This window comes from Triticum urartu, chromosome 2A, assembly GCF_056163025.1.
Source record: "Triticum urartu cultivar PI428250 chromosome 2A, HENAU_Tu73, whole genome shotgun sequence".
Classification (NCBI taxonomy): domain Eukaryota; kingdom Viridiplantae; phylum Streptophyta; class Magnoliopsida; order Poales; family Poaceae; genus Triticum; species Triticum urartu.
The window spans coordinates 710,890,765-710,913,237 of NC_141874.1; the positions used below are offsets into that span (position 1 = coordinate 710,890,765).

General features: G+C 47.5%; 1 protein-coding gene across 1 annotated transcript; it reads left to right on the forward strand.

The window, feature by feature from the left end:
• Positions 1-15,249: 15,249 nt before the first annotated feature.
• Positions 15,250-16,552, forward strand: LOC125534240 (xyloglucan endotransglucosylase/hydrolase protein 24-like). Its single transcript, XM_048697511.2, has 2 exons — positions 15,250-15,574; positions 15,688-16,552. Exons 1-2 carry the CDS (start codon positions 15,305-15,307, stop codon positions 16,285-16,287), a joined length of 870 nt encoding a protein of 289 aa, XP_048553468.2. The 5' UTR covers positions 15,250-15,304; the 3' UTR covers positions 16,288-16,552.
• The last annotated feature ends 5,921 nt before the right edge of the window (positions 16,553-22,473 follow it).

A 22,473-nucleotide genomic window follows, 5' to 3' on the forward strand; every position in this document is an offset into this window, starting at 1 on the left:
AAGCTTCCCCGTTGATCCGAGCCCAATCAAATTGGCGAATCCTGTTCCGACATAGGACATGGCACCAGACACTCTTTGACGCCAGACCTTTGTAAACCTTGAATTTGAAGGCAACTGGTTGAAGATCTGCTGGCATGTCAGAGAACACGGCACAAAGGATTGTCGTCCCTTTTCTCATCTGGAGCTGTGCAGGGGAACTTCCTGTGAGCAATTGCAGTCAGGCTGCTTGAGCATGTCTCGATTGGTGGCCAGTACCAGGGTATGTATTTGGTGTCGGATCCCAGAGTTGATAGGGGCACAGAATGACATAAACCATAGAGAATGTGAGGTTTGTGACATTTGCTATACGAGCTAGGTCCGGATGTTGTTTTCTGCGTTTTGGGTCCTTTGAGCCTGCTTCTGCGCCTCCCAAGCTGTGGAGCGATAGGGTAGAGACTGATGATGAGTTTGAGCACACGCTTCCTTCTTTGGAACAGGGGTCATCTATGACCGAGGTGGGCCTTACGGGACAGGGGTCAAGGCAGGTGGCCTTGTGCTCTTCCCTACCTTTACAGACGCTGGTGGCACCGGCCACGTCGGGGGCCGCCAGCGATAGGAGCGGGAGCCCGAGGCAGGTGGCTTTGGCTCCCCCTCTTCAGGCCCTGGCTGTGGCGCCAGCATCCCCCGGGACGCCGGGAGAGGAGGGGCTGGGGCAGGTGGCCCTAGACTTCCCTTCATCGTCTGCGGTCAGGAGGACCGCTTCCTCGGCGACTTCGACGCTCCGCTCTGAGCCGGTGGGCGGAGCAGGAGGAGGGAGTGGGCAGGTGGCCCCAGTTGTCCCGCCTCTTGCCATACCCGCCGGGCACTTGTCTGAGGGCATCGGGAGCCCGCAGCCTCCTCATTCTCGAGAGGAGGTTGTTGCCTTCGGCGGTATCCCAGACCCGGTCTCGACGGGGAGACGGATCAGTGCCCGCGTTCTGGACCTTCCGAAGGTGGACGATATGCAGCAGCGGTGCGCTATGAGGGCGGCCAAGCTTCACGATGCTGCGATATCTACTGGTATATCCGTTAACATATCTAATTCTTTATTGCATTTTGCTCCTGAGGAGATTGTTAATAATGCACACCAATTAGGAGTTTCACTAGGCGCTAATGATATTGAAATCTCCAACTCGGTGAATGATATGTTAGACTTAGAGGCGGAGCGGGCCTTAGAGACTATTCGTCATCTTGCTGCGGTCAAGCCCATGAATGATGAGGAAATTGATGCGTTAGGGGTTAGAGTGCTAAATAATCTATGTGCGGACCTAGCACCTTCTAATCAGGAGTCGAAGGGCGAGGATGTGCCCTTAGATGATGTAGATATCAGTTCCGTTCAGTCCGGTTATGAGGACCGGGTGACGGAGCACACTAAGCCAAGGTGTAGGTGGAAGCGAAAGATTTATCCCGACTCTGCTGTTCGTAGGAGTGCTAGGATTCGGACTGCTAAAAAATTCCATGATGAACTATGAAAGGAATCTTTTGGAATAGCAGAGGTCTGAAAGACTTGGCTAAAAGAAGGTTTCTTGCTGAAGCTTCTCTGGAACATCGGTTAGATTTCGTTGCTCTGTCGGAAACCGGTCGAGATAATTTTGCGCCGCAGTTTCTTTCCTCTCTTGTGGGTGGTCTTGAGTTCGATTGGCATTGCCTCCCGCCACGAGGTAGATCGGGGGGCATCTTACTGGGTGTGAGATGTGATTCCCTTGAAGTCCGGAGTGTAGTAATGGGTGACTTCGCGGTAAAGTTTTGAGTTAGGTCTAAAGTTGATGGGTTCAACTGGGCGTTGGTAGCGGTCTATGGTGCCGCCCAACCCGAGCTTAAACCGGAGTTTCTGGCGGATCTGGTTCGGATATGTGGGTCCGAACAACTTCCGATTTTGGTCGGGGGTGATTTCAATATCATTAGAAGGAGAGAGGAGAAAAACAATGATAACTTCGACGGCAGGTGGTCGTTTATGTTCAATACTATTATTGAAAGCTTAGATCTAAGGGAGATAGAGCTCACTGGTAGACAGTTTACCTGGGCTAATGTTATGCCAAACCCGACATATGAGAAGCTTGATCGGGTTCTCGCCAGCGTGGAGTGGGAACAGAAGTTCCCTCTTGTTACGGTGCAAGCTCTCACGCGGGGAATCTCCGATCACACACCTTTGTTCGTGGACTCAGGGGAGCCGAACCATATAGGAAACAAAAACACCTTCTCTTTTGAGATGGCCTGGTTCGAACGCGAGGGATTCTTAGACATCATAGCCAGGGAGTGGGCTAAGGGTGTTGGAGGAAGGACGGCGGTCGAGCGCTGGCAGAATAAAATTAGGCATTTGAGAAGATTCTTACGGGGTTGGGCTAAGCATCTAAGTGGGGTGTATAAGATTGAGAAGGATAGGCTCCTTTCTCTTGTACAGGCATTGGACGTAAAAGCTGAATCCGCGCTGTTGTTGCCTACCGAGCTCCAAGTTAAAAATGAGGCGGAGAAGAGGCTGAAAGAACTTCTCCGCGAAGAAGAATTGAAGTGGGCTTTGCGTGCCAAGGTCCGCAAAGTAGTCCAAGGGGACGCGAGTACTCAATTTTTCCACCTCATTGCTAATGGTAAACACAGAAAGAAGCGGATCTTTCAGCTAGAGCAGGATGAGGGTACCATTTTAGGGCAGGATAATCTCAAAACCTATATTACCGAATACTATAGACAGCTATTTGGACCGCCGGAGGCCAATTGTGTGTCCCTCGATGAGTCCAGGGTTGAGGACGTGCCTCAATTGACTGCTGCTGATAATGATATCCTGGTTGCCCCGTTCTCAGAAAAGGAGGTGTTCGATGCTATTGCACAAATGGAAAACAATAAGGCTCCCGGTCCGGATGGGTTCCCGGCTGAGTTCTATAAAAAGTGCTGGCACATTATTAAGGGGGATTTACTACCTATGTTTCATGATCTATTCTCTGGACAGCTTCAATTATTTCACTTGAATTTTGGAACTATCACATTGCTTCCGAAGAAAACGGATGCTGCGAGGATTGAGCAGTTCAGGCCGATCTGCCTCCTCAATGTTAGTTTTAAAATCTTCACCAAGGTCGGAACTAATAGGCTCACACAGATTGCGCAATCTGTGGTGCAGCAATCCCAAACTGCTTTCATGCCGGACAGGAACATCCTTGAAGGGGTGGTTGTCCTTCATGAAACGCTCCATGAAATCCATTCCAAAAAATTAGATGGAGTAATTTTTAAGGTGGATTTCGAAAAAGCGTACGATAAGGTTAAGTGGCCATTCCTCCAACAGGCATTGCGTATGAAAGGTTTTGATGAAGCCTGGCGCCGACAGGTCGAATCATTTACGCAAAAAGGGAGTGTGGGAATTAAAGTGAATGACGACATAGGTCATTATTTCCAAACACATAAAGGCCTAAGACAAGGAGATCCGATGTCCCCTATCCTGTTTAACATTGTGGTGGATATGTTAGCAATTTTGATAGGCCGGGCTAAGGAAAATGGTCAAGTGGGTGGGTTGGTTCCTCATCTTGTGGAGGGAGGTGTTTCCATCCTTCAGTACGCCGATGATACAATCATCTTTATGGAGCATGATTTGGCCAAGGCGAGAAATATGAAGCTTGTGTTATGTCTGTTTGAACAATTGATCGGGTTAAAGATTAACTTCCATAAGAGCGAATTGTTCTGCTTTGGTAGAGCCAAAGATGACCAGGAGTCTTATAGGCAGTTGTTTGGATGCGAGTTGGGGAGTTTACCCTTCTCTTACCTTGGTATCCCGATTCACCATCGTAGGCTAACAAACAGAGAATGGAAGTGCATCGAGAATCGATTTGAGAAAAAACTGAGTTGTTGGAAGGGTAAGCTCATGTCATACGGAGGCCGGTTGATTTTGATTAATTCGGTGCTCACGAGTATGCCTATGTTTCTCTTATCTTTCTTTGAGGTCCCAGTTGGCGTTAGGAAACGACTGGACTTCTATCGGTCGCGCTTCTTTTGGCAGGGTGATGAACTTAAAAGAAAATACCGGCTTGCTAAATGGGACATCATCTGTAGACCGAAAGACCAAGGGGGTCTCGGTATTGAAAATCTTGAAGTCAAGAACAGATGTCTTCTTAGTAAGTGGTTGTGGAAGCTGTCCTCCGGGACTGAGGCCATGTGGGCGCAGATCCTTCGTAACAAGTACCTCCAAATTAAAACATTGTCCTAGGTCGCAGTCAGGCCGACTGACTCGCCTTTCTGGAAAGGACTAATGAAAGTCAAACAATCTATGTTCAATAGGACGAGATTTGTTATTGGAAACGGTACAAGTACCCGTTTCTGGGAGGATACTTGGCTTGGTGAATCACCTTTAGCCATTCAATATCCGTCTTTATATCGGATTGCTCAAAGACGTGAGGTGTTCGTGGCAATGATATTCCAATCTATCCCCCTTAATATTCAGTTTCGACGGTCGCTAGCGGGCAATCGTTGGGAAGAATGGCTTCATCTAGTTAGGAGACTGATGGAGGTTCAACTTTCTCACCGACCCGATATATTGCGTTGGAAGTTGACTAGTTCCGGAGTATTTACAGTTAAATCAATGTATATTGATGTTATTAATTCGACTGCTATTCCAACTTCCAAGTTTGTTTGGGCTGTCAAGGTGCCTTTAAAAATAAAAGTGTTTATGTGGTTTGTCCATAAACAAGTTATTTTAACAAAGGACAACTTGATTAAACGCAATTGGACAGGACCTACTAGGTGTAGTTTCTGTGAACGGGATGAGACGATTAAGCATTTATTCTTTGATTGCCCGTTGGCTAGAGTTCTTTGGCGGACGATCCATATTGCTTTTAATCTTACTCCACCGACTTCTGTCAATGCTTTATTTGGGACATGGCTTAATGGGGTTGGGCCTGTTCTCGCAAGACATATTCGGGTTGGAGTTTGCGCTTTGTTATGGACTATCTGGAATTGCAGAAATGATTTGGTTTTTAACAGAACATCACAGATTCATTTTTTGCAGGTTATTTTCCGAGTTACGGCACTGATCTGTTCGTGGTCGCTACTCACTCCGATGGAGGCCAGGGAGCATATGGTTACTGGATCTATCCGTTGGGAGATGGTCGCTCGGGATATCTTCAACCGGTTTGGATGGCGGTCATGTAATAAGATAGGCAATTAGTTTCCCTATCTATTGTTAGCCAGCCGGTTGTGGCATCTTTTTTGGGCTAGTTTGTATATCTAGCCGTCCGGAGCTCTGTGTGAGCTGCATTTCTCTTTTTCCTTTTTGTTTAGCTGGAGACTGTGGAACCTTGTTGGCACTTTTGCCTTTTTTTTGTTTAATAAGATGGCCGTATGCATCGTCCTGATGCAGAGGCCGGGGAGACCCCCTTTTCGAAAAAAAGATGGGAAGACAACAACATTGAGAGGAATGACGATGGTGGTTTGTGCGTGAGGAAGTAGATAACAAACGCGATTTGTTTGGTGACGGCTAGGGTTACCATTTCCTCTCTATATCCAGTAAGGTAGGAGATATGTCAGTTAATAACTCATAATTAATTAGCACTGTGTTTTGTATTACACACTTGGTGTCAGAAACATCTTTCAATGACAATGTGCACCCTGACCCCTTTGAGCTGGGTAATCATGGGCAGCTTGATGGCTACTCGTAGGCGCCACAGTATCACCAGAACAACAAAGCGGCATTTAACGGAAGTGTTGGATCGGACGGGACAATCAAAGAGCATCTATAGAATTTCACTCCTAGCAGGTTCCCGGTGCCCCCTGTTCTCAAACAAGGGAGAGCTTGTTTTCTCACCATCATATGTAATTCGACTCCAAACATACATATATATGGTTGGGAGCACTAGCTTGGGAAGGCTAAAGTGGACTACTAGAGGCAGAAGGGTGAGCAGAAGAGAACATAATGGCGTTTGTGGTGAATAATATGGTAAATAATTAATGTGATTATATATGGCAGTAATTAATAAGTATGATAAGCGTGCATGCATGCATGACAACCATTTATGTTTAAATTAATAGATAGTCATAAATGGATTAAATCTTTCAAATTTTACGTTCAGGTATATACACATATATTTCTCATCAGAGTATGTACACATAAGTATATGCCGGTGTATGTATACATTAATTTAACACTGGGGTATGTACATTTTTATGAGTATGTAGAGAAAAAAATAATGTCAAGGTATGTACGCATAAATTTTATGTTTTTTTGCAATTGCATAAATTTTATTTTGGGTTATGTACATTTGTGTGTATGTGCATATAAATTTCACACAGGGATAAGTATATTTATGAGTATCTACACATAAATTTCACGTTGGGTATATATATTTACGAATATGTACACGTAAATTTTAAGACAAGGTATGTACAGTTATGGGTATGTACACATAAATTTCAAGTCAGGGTATTTTTTTTGCAGGGCAAGTCAGGGTACGTACATATAAATTTCACATCGGGGTATGTACATGATATGTAAAAAAGATTTCATGTCGGAGTATGCATATTTTTGTATATACATTTTTTTGTGAGGGCTTGAGTACGCACTAAAAAATATATTGGTTATCATCATACATTAATTATCATCTTGGGGTATGTTATGTTTGGGACGTATATTTCTTAGGTATATCAATTCGCTTATCGTGCATGGGTATATCATTTTTAGGTTTCTGTCATAGATGTATTATTATATGTGTATAAATTCTTTGTGTTAGGTATATGGGTACATAGGACAAATTCTCACTACATATATGAAAATATTTTTTATTTTTAATAGCAAAAAAAGATGAGTGCATCATATGTTTATGAGTATTATATTCCGATAAAGAATACAAGGCAAAAGCAAGAAATTGTACGCAAGGTATTATAGTGCATATATTATAAATAAAGATTTAAAAGAAACTAGGATGTCATATCATATATGGAAATAAATGGTATGCTATTATAATGACGTGCATTTTATGACAGGTATGTCATGCACCAATATTTAGAAAGAGATCAATCGCATGGGGCATTAATTGCATGGTGCTTAGGTGTCTGGGCACCTAGGAGCCCCAAACAATTTACCTATATATATATATATATATATATATATATATATATATATATATATATATATATATATATATATATATATATGAGCAGAAGGTGAGCAAAGGTGAAAGCTCCACAACAGCGGTTGGTGTGAACCTATTGAACAAAGCTAAATTAGTGTAGTTAGTGCAAGGGGTCAAGGACAACATATGCACATGTGTGTACTTTAGATATTTTTACGACATTTGCTATATGAGCTAATGTTCACATATTGTTTTCTGGAAATAGTTGTACTTTAGATATTTTTGATGGATTTCCCTCAAAAATACCTACAACTATCTCCAATCTAACATACCATGATGGCTTTTTTCAGTGTCGCTTCCTGATGAGCAAACCTTTGTTCTTGCGTGTAGTGAATGTTGTGGAGACATATGATCCTTACTTCAAGCTGAGGAAGGATTGTTGCGGACAATAGTCGTTCTCTCCTATGTATAAACGCACAACTACTCTGAGGATGCTTGCACATGGTAAAGTAGCAAATGCCATTGATGAGATTGTCTGGATGGGGAGAGAACATGCCTTGAAGCCATGGTAAAATTTGACCACACCATGGTGAAGGTGTTTGGACCGAAACACCTGAGAGAACCAAGTATCGAGGACATGGAAAAGTTATTGGCAATTGGAGGAGCAAGACGTTTCTCAGGTATGCTCGGTTTAGTTGATTGCATGCATTAGCAATAGGAGAACCGCCCCAAAAGTTTTACATGGGTAGTACCAAGGTCACACCAAAGAGGGCACATTATATTTGAAGCTTTTTCATCAAAAGACTTGTGAATTCGGCATGCCCGTTGTAAACATATTTTTCTACGAATAAATTTTATTTGTGTGTGTGATATTCATTGTTATGTGTATTCATATCATCAAATGATTGATGTGCATGTAGTTGCATATACTATATATAGGCTTCGAAAGTGGGGGATGTGTTTGCACGGGTGGACATTTGAGGGGTGGGCGGACGCTGTCTGCGGATACGTCCGAACACGTCAATGGACCTATAGGGCTCATATTAGCCTAGTCCGGTTGTAGATGCTTTAAGTAACCCGTCGAGCATTGTAAGTGTAGTAGGATGTGTTGGGGAACACAATATTTCCAAAAATTTCCTACGATCACGCAAGATCTATCTAGGAGATGTATAGCAACGAGAGGGGAGAGTGTGTCCACGTACCCTCGTAGACCGAAAGTGGAAGCGTTTAGTAACGCGGTTGATGTAGTCGAACGTCTTCACGATCCAACCGATCCAAGCACCGAACGTACGCCACCTCCGTGTTCAGCACACGTTCAACACGATGATGCCCCTCGAGCTCTTGACCCAGTTGAGGCTGAGGGAGAGTTCCGTCAACACGATGACATGGTGACGGTGTTGATGATGTGATCCGCGCAGGGCTTCGCCTAAGCACTACGACAATATGACCGAGGTGGTAAACTGTGGAAGGGGACACCGCACATGACTCAGACAATTAATCTTGTGTGTTCCAGGGTGCCCCCTGCCCGCGTATATAAAGGAGGAGAGGGGGAGGCCGGCCGGCCCCTATAGGGCGCGCTAAGAGAGAGGAGTCCTACTAGGACTCCAAGTCCTAGTAGGATTCCGCTTGGTGGAAGGGGGAAGAAGGAAGGGAGAGGGAGAGGGAAAGGGGGACGCCGCCCCCTCCCCCTAGTCCAATTCGGACTGCAAGGGGGGGGGGAGGGTGCGGCCAGCCCCTTCTGGCCCTCCTCTCTCTCCACTAAGGCCCATTAGTTCCCCCGGGGGGTTCCGACAACCCTCCGGCACTCCGATAGTTATCCGGTACCTCTCGGAACTCATTCGGTGTCCGAATAACATCGTCCAATATATCTTTCTTTATGTCTCGACCATTTTGAGACTCCTCGTCATGTCCGTGATCTCATCCGGGACTCCGAACAAACTTCGGTCATCAAAAACACATAACTCATAATACAAATCGTCATTGAACGTTAAGCGTGCGGACCCTACGGGTTCGAGAACTATGTAGACATGACCGAGACACATCTCCGGTCAATAACCAATAGCGGAACCTTGATGCTCATATTGTTTCCTACATATTCTACGAAGATCTTTATCGGTCAAACTGCATAACAACATACGTCATTCTCTTTGTCATCGGTATGTTACTTGCCCAAGATTCGATTGTCGGTATCATCATACCTAGTTCAATCTCGTTACCGGCAAGTCTCTTTACTTGTTCCATAATGCATCATCCCGTAACTAACTCATTAGTCACATTGCTTGCAAGGCTCATAGTGACGTGTATTACCGAGAGGGCCCAGAGATACCTCTCCGATACACGGAGTGACAAATTCTAATCTCGATCTATGCCAACTCAACAAACACTATCGGAGACACCTGTAAAGCATCTTTATAATCACCCAGTTACGTTGTGACGTTTGATAGCACACAAGGTGTTCCTCCGGTATTCGGGAGTTGCATAATCTCATAGTCAGAGGAATATGTATAAGTCATGAAGAAAGCAATAGCAATAAAACTAAACGATCATAATGCTAAGCTAACAGATGGGTCTTGTCCATCACATAATAACTAATGATATAATCCCGTTCATCAAATGACTACACATGTCTGTGGTTAGGAAACGTAACCATCTTTGATTAACGAGCTAGTCAAGTAGAGGCATACTGGGGACACTCTGTTTGTCTATGTATTCACATATGCACTAATTTTCCGGTTAATACAATTCTAGCATGAATAACAAACATTTATCATGATATAAGGAAATATAAATAACAACTTTATTATTGCCTCTAGGGCATATTTCCTTCAGGATGCCTACTTTATCCCTCAAAAAATAGAGCTCTCCTTTTCTGGTTGCCTATTTTGAGGACCCGGTGGAGCGATGATGCACTACTACTGTTGATAATGTCAATGCTGTTTGTTGGAGTAGGGCATTTTGGAGACCGAGCTCCATGGATACCTTTATTTTGAAGATTTCAAAATTCAAAATTTTCTATTCCAAAAAATCCTGAAAAAAATTACACATGTACGCAAGGATGTATTGTATATGTATATAAATTTTTTTAGGATGAAATACGTTGAATTGCGAGCTGCACAAAAAAAGGATAAAATCATGGACTTTGAGGATGAACAATACATATGCTAAAAAGCCTCAAATTTTTCTTTTTTCTATAGCTCTCATTTTAACGTATTTCTACCTGAAAATTTGCGCCCATGTACATCATGTATCCAGGTATATGTGTAATTTTTTGGAGAATTTTTTAAAACTGAAAAGTCTGAATTTTGAAGTTTTTAAATTAAGGTCCATGGAGCCCGGTCTCCGTTTGGCATTTTCGTGTTTGTTGCAGCAACTTAGAACTTTAGAAGCCTACAACAAAGCAAAGGCACAAATTCGCCTCGTCTCCGGTGGCCCTAGGGCAATGGAGGCACGGTGCATCCTGGCAAGGGCCGGCGGAAGGGCTCCGTTTTTAGTTGTTTTTTTCAATCTTGCTAGGGTTTGTGTCCTATTCAGGAAGGCGAGACGGCGGCGGTTCCCTGAAGATGGAATAAAGGTCTCCTCGTCTAACCCCCGTTCCGGCGGTGCATCTAGCATCGTTGGTAGGCGTGTGGAGGTGTGTCTCCGGCAAATCTATCTTTGGTGGATTTGCTCGGATCTCGTCGTTGTTCGTCTACGTTCATGTGTCTTCGGTTTGGATCCTTCCGACCTATGTTATTTTTCATCAGCGGCGGTTGCTGTTCTGGGGTGCTGGTCCTATGGGGCCTTAGCATGACGACTTCCTGACTGTCTACTATAACAAGTTGTGTGCGGCTCCGGCAATGGAGGGGCGATGACGGCGGCGCGCCTTTCGGCTCGCTTCGGTGCTTGTAGTCGTCGTTAGGTGGTCTACGAATCTAGATGTAATTTTTATTTCTGGTGTTCGTTGTACTGCCATGATTGAAGATGAATAGATTGAAAGTTTTCTAAAAAAAAAACAAAGCAAAGGCAATTGCAGATGGACATGAAAAGAAGTGCAACAGATGTTTCGCTTGTGGATAAATACAATTCCTCCAAACGGTCGGTGTCTCTCGTGCAGAAGCACCGAGAGAGCAAAAAGGAGAAAAAGAAGTAGAGGCAACAACGAGCGAAGGAAGAATGGGAGGAGAACCACCCATGGAAGCTGTGGGACCATGAGAAAGACTCGACCGCCGGGCAGCAAAATGTGGCTTTGGATCCAGAGAACACGACACAAGGATTATCGTCCTGTTTCTTATCTGGAGGTGTGCAGAGAAACTTACTGTGAGCAATTGCAGTCAGACTGTGCTCGAGGCATGCGGCATGCCAAGGGAGCATTACCTAATTGGTGGCCAGTACCATGGTTCGTCGAGTGCCAAAGTTGCTAGGGGCACATAAACCAAAGAGAATGAGAGTTTTGTGGCATTTGCTATATGAGCTAGGTTCACGTGAGAGCTGAAGTTATCCACGCATGTATTAAAAATGGGTTTTGCTTGTGAATTGTTTCAAACTATTTAACAACCCCAGGTAGGTTCCTTCATGGCTCATTTTTGCCTAGTGCGAAGACCTATGTTTTGAGACATAAAAATGATGGAAAAATGCTGTATACTATCCTGCTATGCTACAGTCATTGAGACATAAAAATGATGGACTAAGTGCTAATGTATTGATACTTGATGCAAGTACAATGGAGTGTGCGTTGGTTAAGTGATCGAGAGCTTTTGCAAGGAGAAAGATGATCAAATTTTTAACGTTCTTGCAAATTTTCAGCCACAAATAACACTCGAGGAGCCTTCACCAAAAATAACAAAATTAGTGTTCAAAAGTGCACATAAACTTTGAACACTGATTTTGTTTTTTTAGGTGAGGGCTCCTCAAATGTTATTTGAGGCTGAAACTTTGCACGAACATCGAATGTTTGATCATGTTTTATGTTCCAAAGGTTCAGATTTTTTTGATTTTGTTATCATTTTCTTTTTCAGTTTACTGCTCATAAAGGGCGTAGAGACACCCGGGTGTTGAAAGTCCCGTCTCTTTCGCAAGTGCAAACTCGGTGTTTAGTTCATGTTACACTTACCTGTATGTTTATAAATATACATACTAATTAGTGAGTAAGATGCCAAAAACCAACATAATCCCGGGTGACTTCTAAAAGAAAATCATGGTCTGAGTAATAGCTTTAAAAAAACACCGGTTTCACATTTCATTTTGCCGAATGCACTAAAAGCTTGATTGAGTGCGTTTTGACAACAAAATTAACAATAACACACTAAAAGCTCGATTGAGCGCGTTTTGACAACGAAACTAACAGTGACCGTGGGGGTGACACCTAGCGGTGCCTATCCCAACCGTTTCCCCCTTCCCCGATTCTCCCGCCCTCCTCATCACTTCCGCTCTCGCTCATGTGACACAAAGCGATGACGGTAACGAGTGCTTGGCAAAGTGTCGGAACAGACAGTGGATCCCAACGGCGGAGACCTAGCGGCGTGTTGGAGTAGGACCGGATCGACTGTGGTGACCCCCTGCCGCATCAGAGCACTCGCCGTCGCCGTATGACCTCAAATCGAGAGCGACAGCAATGGCCATGGCCAACTTCTGGAAAGCCAGTCCAAAGTACAACCACTATTTTACCTCCGGTCTAGGGGTGTCGAGTAAGTTCTGCCCTGCCAATCTGCATTGACCGATTAGGGTTTCTGTATGTGAGAAATTGGGAATTAGGGTTTGTAAATGACGAATTGGTGATATGTTTATTATTTTCGTAATTTATCTTTCTCTGTGTAGCTTGGAAGATGTGACATGCGATGTTAAGTTTCATTTGCGGAGATACACTAATTGTATCGATCCTTAAGCCTGGACTTATGATTTGAAGAAATAAACATCCGGTGACTTGCACTTGCATTTCATTTTATAATGAAAATATGTTGCCGATAATTAATTTCCTTTTTTTGTTTGTTTCAGACAAATAGATCTGCCCGAGGTGCTCCAAGCTCTTCCTCTGGTGCTGCTTCTTCATCTGCAACAATAGCTGTTGGATCCCCTCCCGATCCATGTGCCTCTTCTCTAAAAAGACCACAACTGCTCCTTATCCAAGAGCTCCTAATCCAAGTATTCTTGCCACAAGATATTCTTCAACAGAGGCCCCAACAACTAATTCTCCAAGAGCTCATCCTCCAAGTTCTTTTGCTCCAAAGAGGTCCGTCTCCAAGGCCCCCAAGATCATCTTCTGCTCCAAGAGCTGCTGCTAGAGCACCATGATCTGCTCTAAGAGTTGCTGGACCTAGTTCATCAAGAGGTGATGGTGCTAGACCTACATAGAAGAGGACCAGGGAAAAGACACGAAGGATGATGGAGTACTTGGTAACAAGTGAAACAAGTGATGAGTTGTTGAATGATGCTGAACTTTGAGTGTTGAACCCGTTGAACTATTTGTTGTCTATGATCATGACCAAGTACTCCCTCCATCCGGAAATACTTGTCATGAAAATGGATAAAAAGGGGTGTATCTAAAACTAAAATACATCTAGATGCATCCTCTTTTATTCATCCTCATGACAGGTATTTCCGGACGGAGGGAGTACTTTCTTTTGAGGTTGAACTTGTGGAACTATTCCTTTTTTTGATGTTGGCGTAGAACTAGTTGAACTAGTCCTTTTTTATGTTGACGTAGAACTAGTTGAATGAATGATGTGATGAATGAACAAATTTGCAGACGAATGATGAACGATGCATTTTTCAAAGATACACCGGTGTATAGATTCATAGAAGAAGTGCCAAGGTGATATATACAACGCCTACCAGCATACAAAGCATGAAAACAAGCATACCACGACTACAACGACACACCACTCGCCTTGTACGACCTCCAGCCACGAGTGGCAAAGAGGCAGAACACACAGCACCAAGAATCCAAGACCGCGTCACAACCAAACCCAAACACCCTGAAAGCATGTTCTTGACATCGAGCCCTGGATGAATCAATGCACCCTCCAGCCATAGCGTCAGAGTTGATGTATCCTTGAAAAAAGATGTATGCTTGTTGATCCAACTTGTCGATGATCTAATTGGCCACCTGAACCTGGTCCTTGCCACCATAGCGCTCGTGAACCTGAAGGCGCTCCAGATCACTCGTCAGGTGATCCGTAGCCCCGGTGTCCAGTACCCAAGGATAGTCGACGGTGTTGGTGGAGGCCGAGTTGGCGGAGCGAGTGTTGTGCTCCTGATCATAGCGCTTGCGACACTCATCGGCCTCATGCCCCCAGTTTTTGCAAATTTGACACCGGGGGCGCCACCGATTGTTGCGACGGCCACCACCTCCGTTGTTGCTGCCGTTACCCCCACCACTTTGCCGACCATTGCCAGCGTAGGAGGGATTGCGGTCGCGGCCACCGTTGGGGCCACCGTTGCCGCCTTGGCGGCCATGCCCGGGCTGGCCATTGCCGTCGGCCGAGTGACCCCCACCCTGGGAGGGGTAGGGCTCCGAGTAGGGAGCACGCCCGCCCTAGCCGTAGGGGCCCGAGCGAGTCACGGCGTTGGCGGAGGGAGTTCACCCCTCCGACGCACTCTGCTGAGCCTGTAGCGCTTCCAACGACAAAACGAGCGAGTAGAAGCTGGAGTAGGGCATTTGTGCGTTATTCACACCCAGGGAGGCGGCGATGGAGTTTTAGGTTTAGGGTTTTGCGTGGGTGGCTAACATCCAGCCTCATGTCTTTTTATATAGATGATCATAATACAACTATATACGTATATAAATACATGTACATATACAATATGCTAGACCCTATTTTAGGGTCCTTTCCATTCTGGGCTCACAGTTGGCGCATTCCCTCATCTCATCTCATCGACAGGTGCGCAGTTTGGCATGCAACCAAGCGGAAGGACGAAACACCTTTGTGCTGACCACTAACTATGTCAAACCCAGATGGTCCCAGATGCAAGCAATCCCAAATGATAATTGAACAAACCGACAACAATCACTAGGTACACACAACCTGAAGAGAGAATAACAAGACATGGCACAAAGTAACCCAGCACAGCTACGTACTACTACGACGTGCGCACCAGACAGGAAACTTGTCTTTGACTGAAAATAATGAGCACAGATCCGCAACGCAGAGAGGATTATATAAAGCCCTTGTGCACCTCTGCATTTTCATCAAGTCTTGTTGACATACACTTCCTACACCACCAAAAGCTAAGCTAGTGCGGTAGTGCCAACTACGAAGTAGGAGAAGATGGAGAGCTCAAGGAGGGCGCTCCTCCTGGTGGCGATGGCGGCGACGGCCATCGGCCTCGCGAGTGCCAGTTTCCGCGACAACTGCGACATCAAGTGGAACCCCGAGAACGCGGCCTTCTCCGACGACGGCCACGGCCTGACCATGTCCCTAAAGAGCAACTCCTCCGGCTGCTTGCTGCAGACGAAGAAGCAGTTCATCTACGGCAGCGTCTCCACCCTCATCAAGCTCGTCCCGGGGAACTCCGCCGGCACCGTCACCACATACTACGTACGTATCCTATTCCTATACTATTCCTATAGTATACTTATTAGTTATTACCAATGAGCTTGTACTGCGATACTGACCGTATGTGCACCATTTCATTGATTGTAAATTACCAGACATCGTCCGTGGGGGCCGACCATGACGAGATCGACTTCGAGTTCCTGGGGAACGAGACCGGGCAGCCCTACACGCTGCACACCAACGTGTTCGCCGACGGCGTGGGCAAGAAGGAGATGCAGTTCGTGCCCTGGTTCGACCCCACCGCCGACTTCCATGCCTACACCATCTCCTGGACGCCCTGCATGATCGTCTGGTACGTCGACGACGTCCCCATCCGGGTGTTCCGCAACTACCGGGACAAGGGCATTGCGTACCCGATCAAGCGTCCCATGTTCGGCTACTCCAGCATCTGGTCGGCGGAGGACTGGGCCACGCAGGGCGGCCGCGTCAAGGCCGACTGGTCCAAGGCACCCTTCGTCGCCGGCTACCGCGACATGGTCCTCAACGTCTGCCCCTGCGACGGAGCCGACTCCTGCGTCTACGGTTGCGCCGGGGCGTTCAGCCACGGCGGGCGGCAGCAGAACTGTGCTGGCCTCACCGACCAGCAGCGGGCCAAGATGCAGGAGGTGCAGAAGTCTCACAGGATCTACGACTACTGCGTGGACTACAGGGACAACAAGAAGCCCGGCCCCGAGTGCAGCCTGCCGCAGTACTGATCGATCCAGCTGCTGTCCGGTCGTGGTGGTTGCACGCACCAAGGAAACATTGGTTGGCCGGAGCCGGTCTACCACTCCTTACACGACCCATTGATTCGACTCGGACTTCATTCATTTATTTTTGTTACATATACTCTTATTGCTTCCCAGCTGTTCCTTTCCAAATTTTGTTTCTTTTCATCAGCTCCACCATATACCTATGTCTATGTGTACATGTACACGTGTATCTATATTTGCATTAATTATGCTATATATGATATACATGGATGAGTTATGTATACCCCCTCTTTTTTTAATTTATGAGACCCAACTTAGTTCCTAAGTACACCCTTAGAAATCGCTTAGTTCCTAAGTACGGAAGCACCCTTCCCCTTCGGCTTAAGCATCCTCTTTGCCACTCCGATGAGCGGCGCAGCCGGACATAGGGAAGACACATGGGAAGAATATGCCTCCGGGACTCTCGGCAGTCTGATTAGCGGGCTGCCGTACATGGGGAAGACAAGGATCCTCCACGGCTGAGCGTAGACTAGTGTAGTGTATCCATGTCGTGAGAGTGAGCTCCGCGCGACCGTACGTGCACATAGTTAAAATATGACCAAAATGTAACCGTTTTCGTACAGTTTGTATGAAATCCGTCATGTTTGTATGCACTAGTGCAGAATCAGCCTTTAGTCCAGGTTCGTAAGGGCCTTTAGTCCCGGTTCACCAACCGGAACTAAAGGGTGGGGACTAAAGCCCCCCACCTTAATTCCGGGTTGTCACGGCCCGGGACCAAAGGTGGTCCCTTTACCCTAGCCGAGGTATCGGGAACGTAGAGGGTAAGCATAGGATCCAGGCAACCCAGCTTGGCCAAAATCTTAAGTCAAATTGATGCATATTTATGGCTTTATGATGATGATTACGCAAGGCAAATTCTCCGTTGTGGCTGTTTATAGTCTGAAAGTGGCCCATCGTTGGCTTTCATCCCTTTGTAGATGCTACGCAGGGTGTGATGAAGCTATGTACCTAGGGTAGGGTCATGGACCTGTCCTAACTGCCCTACCCAAGGACATCTCTAGAAGAAATCACCTTTCAATCGACTTGGAGGCGTTCCACTCGACAGACTTGAAGACACTCGACCAAGAAGCAATCACTCGACCAAGACCAAACCACTCGACGGCCAGGAGACCTAAAGTCACTCCGCACGCTAACGGTCGGTCATTAAATAGCTTTTATGGTCATCATAGCACTTTATTACTAGCGTTACCAGTAACGCCCTGCCTTAATGTACATTGAACCCTTTGTAACGTGGGCTGGCCGGGGTCCTGGCGCACTCTATATAAGCCGCCCCCTTCCTCCGAGACAGGGGTTCGCACCTCTGTAACTCATACTCACATAATCCAGTCGACCGCCTCCGGGCTCCGGGACGTAGGGCTATTACTTCCTCCGAGAAGGGCCTGAACTCGTAAACCTTGCGTGCTTACAACTTCTCCACAGCTAAGATCTTGCCTCTCCGTACTTACCCCCCTACACTACTTTCAGACTTAGAACCACGACAGTTGGCGCCCACCGTGGGGCAGGTGTTTTAGCGTTTATTGGAGGAGTTGTGACCTTTTCCGACTAGAATCATCATGGTTTTCGGCGGAGTTTCGGTGGAGGGCCGCGAGATCCGTCTCGGCGCGCTCACGTTCATCGTCGACGACTCTGCTTGGCTCCAGGAGGCTCCGCCTCGACGTGGACGCACTCCCTGCTCGCGGGGCAACGCACTTTAGTGCTTGCGTCCGCGGCGTTCTCCTGCGGCAACCGTCGACCCCCTACCGGTCGGCTCCTGTGTTGTCCTCCCTCCCCGTCTCCCGCCGGCGCAAGCGCTCCGGTCGATCGAGACTTTAGCGGTGGGTGAGGCACGCGGTGGCACGTCAGTCGGCCACCCCCCAAGTCGCGGCGATCGAGCCCGACGAATCCCTCTACGGCCTTTTCGACTGGCTCCGCAGAGACCGCATCCGAGTGCGACAGCAGCGATCCGGCGGCAGAGGTTCTGATGGTCGATGGGCCGCCCAGTCCTCCCGGTTTTCCCCGCACCGACAGAGGCGCAGGTGGAGGCGACCCGTCGCGTCTCCATGAGGAGTATCTTCCCAAGCCTCTCATGTCGCTGCTGAGAGAAGAACTTCGCCGCCGGAACGTGGATGCACTGCACACTCCTATCATTGGAGAAACCCCCAAGGATCGCACCTTGGAGGACGCGCGCCTGGCAAACTTGGCCGAGCGCACTCGACTGGAGAACCTCCAGCGAGCACTCGACGAGCATGCGCGACAACGGGTTCCCGAATCCAGTCGACGTCAGCTCTTCCCGCCCCCGCAGGTATATCAAACTCCGATTCAGAATTTAGCGGCTGCGGCCCGTATAGCGGAGTTGATTCAGCCTTCCCAGTCGGAGGCTGGCAGAGGCTTGCTGCAGATCAGAGCGTTACTCCGGGCAGCAGGAGATTAGAATTCCGCTGTTTCTCAGTCGCGGAACAGGATTCACAGCAGATCCGTTGCCGCGGACACAGTCCAGTCGGCTCACATCCCGAGATCGCCCCCGAGGCATGAGGGACGTGGAGACCGGCGTGACCAGTATGGGAACCATGAGCAGTATGATCACCGAGTCGATCGTGACGGTCGACGTCGAGTGCCCATGCCTCTCTCGAGGAGCGGGTCATATGTGCCTCGCCAGCAGGATGACAGGCGCCCTCATAGTGGTGGGCGAAGGATTCCAGTCGACCCCAGAGGGCCAGGCTTTGACGCGAGATCTATTCTTGTCCAGGGCTTGGTTGACAGGAACAGGGCTCACCGAGAAGGTCACGACAGGGATGCACCTACCAGCAGCAGAGTACATGTTTCGGGGCCAGAGTGCTTTAGTAGGGCCATCAGGGCCGCTGTGATTCCTCCCAACTTCAGGTTGGCGACTGGAGTCAGTAAGTTCACTGGCAAGTCCAAGCCCGATACTTGGCTTGAGGACTACCGAGTGGCCGTCCAGATTGGCGGCGGCAATGATGAAGTGGCCATGAAGCACCTGCCTCTCATGTTAGAGGGCTCGGCCAGAGCGTGGCTGAACCAGTTAGCATCTAGCAGCATTTACACTTGGGAAGATCTCTCCCGAGTGTTCATCACCACATTTGAAGGCACATGCAAGCGACCGGCAGGGCTGACGGAACTGCGGTCTTGCGTGCAGAAGCCGAATGAAACTTTGAGGGATTACATCCAGAGGTGGATCACGTTACACCACTCGGTGGAGAATGTGCCTGACCACCAAGCAGTTTGTGCCTTCAAGGAAGGCGTCAAGTACAGAGAACTGAATTTGAAATTCGGTCGAATCGGGGATATGTCCCTGAATCGGATGATGGAGATTGCCACCAAGTACGCTAATGGTGAAGATGAGGATCGACTCAGGAGTGGCAAGCTCAAGTCAGTCGCCCAAGAAACCGGAGGCAATTCCAATCGGAAACAGAAGCGGAAAGCCGAGCCAGCGGCTCCCGGGGAAGCCTTGGCTTTAACCCAAGGAAAGTTTAAAGGGAAACCTAAAGGGCCCTGGAACCCCAAAAAGTTTAAAGACCAGGACGGAAATGATGTGTTAGACTTGCCGTGTCTCGTCCACACAAAGAAAGATGAAGAAGGTAATTTCATTTACTCGAAACATACCACTCGACAGTGTCGACTCTTGATCCAGCAGTTCCAGGGCAAGCAGCCCAAAGGTAAAGAAAAGGAGTCGGACAAGGTCGAGGACAAAGAAGACAGTGACGACGGATACCCTCAAGTCAATTCCACCCTGATGATTTTTGCTGATGTTGAGAGCAAAAGTCGACTGAAAGTCATCAACCGAGAGGTGAATATGGTTGCTCCGGCGACACCAAGTTATTTGAAATGGTCCCAGACTGCCATCACGTTCGACCAGTCCGATCACCCAACGCATATTGCCACCCCTGGGAGGCAAGCTCTGGTGGTCGACCCAGTGGTTGAAGGAACCCGACTGACCAAAGTCTTGATGGATGGTGGCAGTGGTTTGAACATATTGTATGCAGAGACATTGAAAGGGATGAGCATTCCGATGTCCAGACTCAGTGCCAGCAACATGAGTTTCCATGGAGTCATTCCTGAGAAGAAGGCTGAATCACTCGGCCAGATTGCTCTTGATGTGGTTTTCGGTGATTCCAAAAATTACCACAAAAAAAATTGACATTTGAAGTTGTAGACTTCCAAAGTGCCTACCACGCTATTTTAGGCAGGCCGGCTTATGCACGCTTCATGGCCCGACCATGTTACGTGTACCTCAAATTGAAGATGCCTGGCCCCAAAGGTGTGATCACCATCACGGGCAATCGGAAGAAAGCGGAAGAATATTTTCAGAAAGGTTCGAAGATCGCTGATGCTCAGATGGCAGTGGTGGAGTTGCAGGAATACCAGAAGACTGCAGACCCGAGTGACCTATTGCGAGCCAAGAAGCCCGCTACAGAGTCAGCTTTTTAGTCGACTGGCGATACGAAGACAGCTCACATCCACCCGACCGACCCCAGCGCCGCTCCGACTCATATCTCGACAACACTCGACTCCAAATAGGAAGAAGCGCTCATCCAGTTCCTCCATGAGAACTGGGACATTTTCGCATGGAAGCCTTCTGACATGCCGGGTGTTCCCAGGGGGCTGGGTGAGCACCGCCTAAGAGTCGACTCAAAAGTAAAACCTGTCAAGGAACATCTCCGACGGTCCGCCGTCCAGAAGAGAAAAGCTATTGGCGAGGAGGTGGCTCGGCTCTTAGCAGCGGAGTTCATCCGAGAAATCTACCACTCCGAGTGGCTCGCCAACGTTGTCATGGTCCCCAAGAAGGACAAGTCACTTCGCATGTGCATTGAATTTAAACATATCAATCAGGCCTGCCCGAAAGATCATTTTCCTCTCCCCCGCATCGACCAGATAGTCGACTCGACTGCGGGATGTGAGCGACTGTCTTTTTTAGACGCCTATTCCGGGTACCATCAGATCCGTCTGTATGCGCCTGACGAGATCAAGACAGCTTTCATCACTCCATTCGGGTGCTTCTGTTATGTTACCATGCCGTTCGGCCTCAAGAATGCCGGAGCCACATTCATGAGGATGATTCAGAAGTGTTTACTCACTCAAATCAGTCGGAATGTGGAAGCATACATGGATGATATTGTGGTCAAGTCTCAGAAGGGTTCCGACCTGCTGACTGACCTTGCTGAAACCTTTGCCAACCTCAGGAGGTATGATATCAAGCTTAATCCATCAAAGTGTACATTCGGAGTTCCTGGCGGAAAATTACTCGGTTTTCTCGTTTCCGAACGGGGAATCGACGCCAATCCAGAAAAAGTTGGTACTATACTCCGAATGAAAAGTCCTGTGCGAGTGCACGACGTCCAGAAGCTTACTGGTTGCTTGGCCGCTTTAAGTCGATTCATATCTCGTCTCGATGAAAAGGCATTGCCTCTTTACTGATTGATGAAGAAGTCCGATAAGTTCGAGTGGACTCCTGAAGCTGATGCAGCGTTTGCAGAGCTCAAAGCTCTGCTCTCCACCCAGCCGGTGCTTGCTGCCCCAATTAGCAAGGAGCCTTTGCTGCTTTACATTGCAGCCACAGGGCAAGTCATCAGTATGGTACTTACGATCGAGCGGGAAGAAGAAGGGAAAACCTTCAAAGTTCAGCGCCCAGTGTATTATATTTCTGAAGTCTTGACCCCATCGAAGCAAACATATCCTCATTATCAGAAGCTCGTATATGGGGTTTATATGACCACAAAGAAAGTTGCCCACTACTTCTCTGATCATTCCATTACAGTCGTCAGCGACGCTCCGTTGTCAGAGATTTTGCATAACAGAGACGCAACTGGTCGAGTGGCAAAATGGGCGATTGAACTCCTTCCTCTAGATATCAAGTTTGAGGCAAAGAAAGCTATCAAGTCCCAGGCAATCGTGGATTTCGTCGCCGAGTGGATTGAACAGCAACTGCCGACTCAGGTTCACTCGGAGCATTGGACCATGTTCTTCGACGGTTCCAAGATGCTAAATGGTTCCGGCGCCGGAGTGGTGTTGGTCTCCCCCAGAGGAGGTAAACTCAGATATGTTCTTCAAATCCACTTTGATTCCTCTAACAACGAGGCAGAATACGAAGCACTCTTATACGGGTTGCACATGGCCATTTCACTCGGCATCCGT